We start from the raw sequence: 7,657 nt of genomic DNA, 5'->3' as shown, positions 1-7,657 counted from the left end.
AACCAACTACAACCTCAAACTACAACCAACTACAACCTCAAACTACAACCAACTACAACCTCAAACTACAACCAGCTATAACCTCAAACTGCAACCCCCCCACTAACCAACTACAACCTCAAACTACAACCAACTACAACCTCAAACTACAACCAACTACAACCTCAAACTACAACCAGCTATAACCTCAAACTACAACCAACTACAACCTCAAACTACAACCTCAAACTACAACCTCAAACTACAACCAACTACAACAACCAACTACAATCTCAAACTACAACCAACTACAACCTCAAACTAAAACTAATTTGAGTGTTTTGCCAGCGTTGTAGTGGTCCTTTTACTCCAGTAAAGGGTCTGAATACTTCTTCCTGTGTCATGCATCATCACAGCCGACTGAAGAGCCGGATGAGGAAGTCATTTCATGGGACCTTTAACATTCAGTCGGGCTAAACAAACAACATAGCAGCTCGTGAGGACTGAAACTCTTCTCTCGGGGCGTTCGCCGTTCACGCCTCTGTGAACCACGCCTCAGCCGCTGAGCACAAACAGCATTTTTGATCCTCAACTTTTCAACCAAAGCCACCAGCTGCATTCGTCCTCGGTCATAAAGTCTCGGCGGTCCTCCGTCGAGAGCCTTCTCCCCCATTTGAATAACAATCGAAGCCCCGAACAGAGTGAATTAGAGGGCGTTTAATGAGCTCAGTACCAGCAGCATCACAACCTGTAAGAAGACACTGTACCCACTCAGATAAAACCCCGTTCACACTCAGCAGCAGATTACAGTCACATTACAGCGAGCACAATGAAGCACGCCTCAACAGGAACAATGAGAATGCATTTCTACTGCTGTGTGAGGGGAGAATGGATCCATAAGAAGGTTACTCAGAGAGAAAACACGAATGTTTATGTTCAGAATCAGAGGAGACACAGCTTCAGTACAGTCAGAAGCTCAAGTTTGGTTCTTGTGAGCATCATTCAGTTTGTTTTACAGACTCAACCTTCAGCTGAAGCAGAAACGTGTAAAACTGTCTGATCTATTTCAGAGATTTCATTCTCTGTGCTGGAGATGAAGTGTTGCCCGGCAACAGGTTGCTAACATGAAACACCACAGACATACTGATGACGTCATGCTTTTCATCCTGTTGATCCTCAATGATGGACGAGTGGAACGATAATCTGACATTACTACTGTATTACTACTGTATTACTGCTGTATTACTGCTGTATTATGATTGTATTTATATTGTAATACTATTGTATTTATATTGTATTACAACTGTATTTCTACTGTATTACTATTGTATTTCTACTGTATTTCTACTGTATTACAACTGTATTTCTACTGTATTTCTACTGTATTACTACTGTATTACTATTGTATTACAACTGTATTTCTATGGTGGTTAATGGTATGTGTATAAGTATTATTGCTACTTTAATGACAAATATTGAAGAAGTTGTTTTTTATAATTTGATCTGATTCATATTTGTTGTGAATCTTCTCCAATATGAACCATAAAAGTTGAACCACTGGAACATTTAGTTTCCTGGAACAGGTCCGTTTGTTTCATTATGAGAAATGTGAATGAGATGAATCTGTGAATGTGACCACAGCTCTGCTCTCAGTGAAGTAAAACAGCTTTCTACTGTAAAACTGGACTACGTTCAGTCATGGAGATAAGAATCAGCTGCAGCAGGAAGCATGGAGGAGGAGGAGGAGGAGGAGTGACCTTCACACTCCTCCACAACAACATCCACACCATAGAACTGTCCTTGCAGAGAAAGAAGGAACTCGATGTGTTAATTAATATATACATAATTAATAATAATATATCTATTCCTCTCTCTCTATATATATATACACACACAACAAAGGTTGAACATAAATCATTTCCATCAGGGCTAAGTGGAGAGCAGGGCCGTCCTTCAATCAGAGGATCGGCGGTTCGATCCCCGGCTCCGTCTAGTCGCATGTCGATGTGTCCTTGAGCAAGACACTTAACCCCAAAAATTGCTCCCGTAGCTGTGCCTACGGTGTGATAGGATCTGAGTTGTAAGTCTGCTAAGTGACTGTAATGTAATCATGGTACCCATGACTATGGCTGCAGGTGTTTTCATCCACTGCTCTTCACTAACAGATGTAGTTTAGTTGATGTTCTAAATAAACTGTTCAATGGTTCAACTAAAGAGACAAAGATGAATCAGAAGAGAAGAAATCAGCAGGAAGCTGTTTCTGTGTCAAGAGTTTCACAATAAAAGCATCTCATAACAAACTTGACTTAACTTTATCAAAGCTCTTCTTCAGACTTCATAGTAGAAGTTAGTGTAGAGTTACTGTTGGAACATCAGCTGAACTAATCACAGTTTAAACCTCTGCAATCAATAGTTACTGATCAATAATCAAACTGATACTACAGGATTCTGTTTCACATGTAAATAAAACATCTGGAGTCTGACTGATTCTGTGCTTGTCTCTTTTAGAATATTTAATATTCTACTAACGTCTCAACATACTGTGTATTGATCCTTTATTGGTTTAATCAGCGTGTTCTCACCTTTCAGTCCCTCTGCTAACGTGGCCGCCTCGTGCTCAGAGAAGTGCACTATGGGAGGAGGAGACGGCGGTCTCAGCCGGTCCTCGTGGACCTTGCGGCGGTGTCGCTCCTCTCGGGCCAGCAGGCGCTGCTGACACTCCCACTCGTACAGGTCGTCTCTGGCCTGAGCGAAGTCCACGTGGATCCTCCCCGAGTCCTTCTTATCGGTGCTGGAGCCGATTCGCATCCGGTACCCTGAGAGGAGACGGAGAGCCAGGAGCATGAGACGAGAAGTCCCTCCTCTTCCTCACAGGAAGTCACGTTATTAGGTGATCAGAAAACAGATTCACCTGAGCTGTAGGAAACATTTAGACCTGCTGCAGGTCTGTTCAGTCTATATGTTAGAAATATAGACGGTCTACAAGAAGAGGACATAGTCCTCATGATGTCTCTCGTTGGTTTGTGGAAGTTTTGAAGCCTCGAGTTTGGCGATTTTGACGTTGCCATGTTCCCCTTCAAGCATACCCTGCTTAATCACAGCTATACCTTCCGAAAATAACGCGCTGTAATGCGTAAATATCCCACAAAATTATTTCATACGTTATCCACTGTGATGTCATGAGAGGGAGGGTCATCAAAGGGAGATACATCCCCTCCCGGTGGCTGCAGCAAAGACTACAACCCTTCATGGCATCGGGGTAACAAACTACAATTCCCATAGTCAGCAGGGCAGCCGGGGCCAAGGCGACGGCCCAGCTGAAAGAGAGGGGACTGATTACCCGGGAGAGGTTGGTGTGGGGAAGAAGAAGGAAATGTTTGGAGAGAGGAGGACAGGAGCGCACAAAGAGGAAAAGAGTTTTATTTTACATTAAAGACAACGAACCCGAAGAAAACGGAAGATACTTATGTTTGGTTTTTGTAGTGGCTTTCGGCTGGACTGAAGTTTACCTTTTGTTTAAAGAATCTAAATATATTATTTTGAGTTAGAACACAACCGCTTGTTGTCTTCATTTGTGCACCCCCGCCTCACAAGCTGATCCCGACCTCTCAAGACATCACACCACCTAAACCTAAAAGTAGTGTTGTGGTCTCAACCTAACTGAGCAGTTTTGTTGTCTCAACCTAACTAAATAGTTTTGTTGTCTCAACCTAACTAAGTAGTTTTGTTGTCTAAACCGAACTGACTAGTTTTGTTGTCTCATCTCAGTATCATACGAACTGTTGAAGGAAGATACGTCTTTTTTCTGCTTCGCTTCTTCAACTTTTGAGCTGCTGTGACGGTTGAGTTTCTCTGATGTGGAATCAATAAAGTTCTCATCTTAACTGTGTTGGAACACATAACAAATGATAGACAAGTGTGTGTGTACTCTCACCTGACAGGTACAGAGCCTTGTCCACCATGAACTCCTCACAGAAGCGGATGTGACAGAAGTTCTTCTTGCTCTTGCGGATGGCGATGATTTCTCCACACGGGTCGAACACTTCTTTGACGATCTCCTCCGTGGCGTTCTCCGGCAGACCGCCAACAAACACCGTCTTACAGCCGGGTGGGCGCTCCCGAGTGGAAGGAGGGGGCAGGTCTGAGGACAGCATCATCATCATCATCGTCACTAAAATACATCTCATCTGGATAAAATGTGTCTCTAAATGTTCTTTAATTATCAGAGTTTTTCTGGCCCTGATCCAAGTCCTTTAATATTAATATGAACATGATTGATTCTCTATAGATACAAAGTCTGATTGGATACTTATTTTTACATATACTTATTAATGACTACATATGAATGATAGCTTGTTGAGCTCTAAATACTGAAAGTTATGATTCATAATTGTTGTGTTTATCAATTTAACTTATTAGTAAAGAAAGGATTAGATCAGCTTTATGTTAGCTATAATATGAATACTTATAAGTATTAGTATAATAATAACAATACTGATATTATAGGAATGACAATAATAATATTAATAATAATAAAACCAATTATAATTATAACAATGATAATGATAATAATATAAATACAACTATTTCTACTACTACTACTATGAATATGAATACAACTAATACTTTTTCTACTAATAATAATAATAACTAGAAAATTCCTCAAGAAATTTTGATAGTGTGGCTTCTACTGCCCGAGGAAATCGCAATATATACACACGCCAACGTTACCGGTCGTGTCATTCAGGTTCAATTGGGATAGCACTACTTTTTTTTCTGCATTTTAGATTCATACTCTTGGATTGAATCTTGCATTTGTGGGGCTTTTATTTTGAAAGGGTGGGACTGGGTGAGAGAGAGAGAGAGAGAGAGAGAGAGAGAGAGAGAGAGAGCCTGCGTGTGTGTAACTGTGGGGAGGACGCACCTGGTGTTAGAGGCAGACTGATTAAGAAACGTTGCAGTAATCAGTGATTTTGAACAAAACCCCTGCCTCTTTTTAACAAATTAGCAGGAGTCTGAGTGCCAAAATATGGATACCTAATCTGTGACTTTATGAAAACTGTGCTAGCTATCAAAATGTCCATTTGGCTCAATACAGTGCAGCGTTTTGTCTACGTTTTAAACTTTGAATCACGTTTCTACGTTAAAGTACGGCTAGTTAATATGGGCCCAAATTTAAGTGTTTCTTTTAGCTCTCTTCACGCCGAAACCCCATTCAAGTCAATGGGGCAATTTTTCTCCATTTTTGGGAAAACTGGTGGGCGAATCTCTCCGAAAAATAGATACCACACTATTCCCGTTTCGATGTATTTTTCACGCCGCTGTTGGCAACGCTGTGTGAGGAGAAGTGCGCCAAACTTTTGGATAAAGATTATTCAGTGTGGCTTTGTGGCACAGGCAGTTCTGTGCCAAAGCACACTTTATATTATCCATCGGGCTTAATCATAATAATCAGGTTTATCCAAAAGTTTGCTGCGCTTCTCCTCACACAGCGTTGCCAACAGCGGCGTGAAAAATACATCAAAACGTGCGGCCTGATCGGGAATAGTGTGCTATCTATTTTTCGGAGAGATTCGCCCTGCGGTTTTCCCGAAAATCCCAAAAAACGGAGCCCCATTCACTTGAATGGGGTTTCAGCGTGAAGAGAGCTAAAAAAAACACTTAAATTTGGGCCCATATTGACGAGCCGTACTTTAACGTAGAAACGTGATTCAAAGTTTAAAACATAGACAAAACGCTGCACTGTATTGAGCCAAATGGACATTTTGATAGCTAGCACAGTTTTCATAAAGTCACAGATTAAGTTTCAGGAAAATTTTGGGTCTGTTTCAGATTTTATAATGGGTGTGTATTGCATGGCTCGTTAAGAGCTAGAGTGAGAGCATAACTGTCAGAGTGGAGCGGAGCTTGAAAATCTTCTGTGATTTTTCCAAACAAATTGCTCCAGCTCCCACAATGTTTACTCTTTATACACCATTTTTGGCCCAAAAGCTTGGAAATGTTGTGCTGGTCGCAGTAAAGTGTCTGTGGAATCCACGGACTTACACATTTGGCTCAAAGAGCCACAGAGCGACATGAACTCCAACCAACTGCTCCATTAGACTCCATGTTAAATCTCACCACTCATTTCTCAAAGAAAGCAGATGGTACCAGTTTTGCATATTGCTCTGGAGCTCACATTATGAACACCACAAACATAAAAAACACATCAGCACGTTTGCCAGAGTCTTATCTTTCTCACGGTATCCATATTTTGGCACTCAGACTCCTGCTAATTTGCTAAAAAGAGGCAGGGGTTTTGTTCAAAATCACTGATTACTGCAACTTTTCTTAATCAGTCTGCCTCTAACACCAGGTGCGTGGCTCACCATGGCAACCAGTTACACACACGCACGCAGGCTCTCGCTCTCTGTCTGTCTCTCTCCCCCACTCACTCAGTCCATCTAACTGTCTGTCTGCCCGTCTCACTCAGCCTCTCTCTCCTCTCTGTCTATCTTTCTGTCTGTCTCTCTCTCCCTCTCTGTGTCTCTCTATCATACAGTCATTCAGGTCTTAGATATTTTTAGAGGACTTTTCCCCTCTCACCACCCCCCCTCCCCCCCCCCCCCCCCCCCCCCATTTCAAATTAAAAGCCCCACAGAATGAATTCTAACTGGAATGCTTGTGATGAAGCCTCTCATTTTAGTGTCAAACATTATGATTCTGTCTCCCCTCCCCCTCTCTCACCCACCCAGTCCCACCCTTTCAAAATAAAAGCCCCACAAATACAAGATTCAATCCAAGATTATGAATCTAAAATGCAGAAAAGAGAGTAGCGCTATCTCAATTGAACCTGAATGACACTACCGATAACATTGGCGTGTGTATATTGCGATTTCTTCGGGCAGTAGAAGCCACACTGTCAATTTCTTTAGGAATTTTCTAGTTATTATGATTAAGCCCGCAGGATTACAGTCAGTGTGCTTTGGCACAGGCAGTTTTACTGCCTTTGTGCTACAAAGCCACACTGAATTATTGGAATCTAAAGAGCTGAATAATATTCATGACATATATACATAAATAAGAGGACATATAGAGGTCCAGGTCTGCTGCTCTGCTGGTCTCACTGTGGTTCTGAGGGAACAGGGTGCAGCTCTTGCTGTGAATGATCTCCTTGACGACCGGCATGTCGGGGGGGACGGGCGGGGGGGGGCACCAGGCTGAGTCCCATCAGGGGGTTCATGGGAGACATGAGACCCAGACCAGGGTCGAACCTCTGGAGACACAGAGAGTCTGCAGGACGGAGACAAAGATGAACGGAGACACAGACAGAGAGAGACAGACAGAGACACAGACAGAGACAGACACAGACACAGAGACAGAGAGAGACACAGACAGAGACAGACACAGACACAGACAGAGACACAGACAGAGACACAGACAGACAGAGACACAGACAGAGACACAGACAGACAGAGACACAGACAGAGACACAGACAGACACAGAGAGAGAGACACAGACAGAGACAGACACAGACAGACACAGAGAGAGAGACACAGACAGACACAGACGGAGACAGACGGAGACACAGACGGAGACAGACAGACAGAGACGGAGACACAGACAGACACAGACAGACAGAGACATAGACAGACGGAGTCCATGAGTTCACAAAGAATGGAATGCAGCCACTGTCTG

General features: G+C 42.7%; 1 protein-coding gene across 1 annotated transcript in view; it reads right to left on the bottom strand.

Moving 5' to 3' along the window:
- Positions 1-7,257, bottom strand: part of LOC116399819 (ecto-NOX disulfide-thiol exchanger 1-like) — a 16,275-nt gene extending 9,018 nt beyond the window's left edge. The window contains exons 1-3 of the mRNA XM_031877237.1: positions 7,035-7,257; positions 3,914-4,120; positions 2,562-2,795 (exon numbers count right to left, since the gene is read on the bottom strand). Coding sequence (XP_031733097.1) covers positions 2,562-2,795; positions 3,914-4,120; positions 7,035-7,146 — 553 coding nt within the window. The 5' untranslated portion in view covers positions 7,147-7,257. The remainder of the gene's footprint in view (positions 1-2,561; positions 2,796-3,913; positions 4,121-7,034) is intronic.
- Positions 7,258-7,657: the final 400 nt, after the last annotated feature.

Source organism: Anarrhichthys ocellatus, unplaced genomic scaffold (genome assembly GCF_004355925.1).
Source record: "Anarrhichthys ocellatus isolate YVR2014 unplaced genomic scaffold, GSC_Weel_1.0 scaffold130, whole genome shotgun sequence".
Lineage (NCBI taxonomy): Eukaryota > Metazoa > Chordata > Actinopteri > Perciformes > Anarhichadidae > Anarrhichthys > Anarrhichthys ocellatus.
This window is presented reverse-complemented; position numbering and strand designations above follow the sequence as displayed.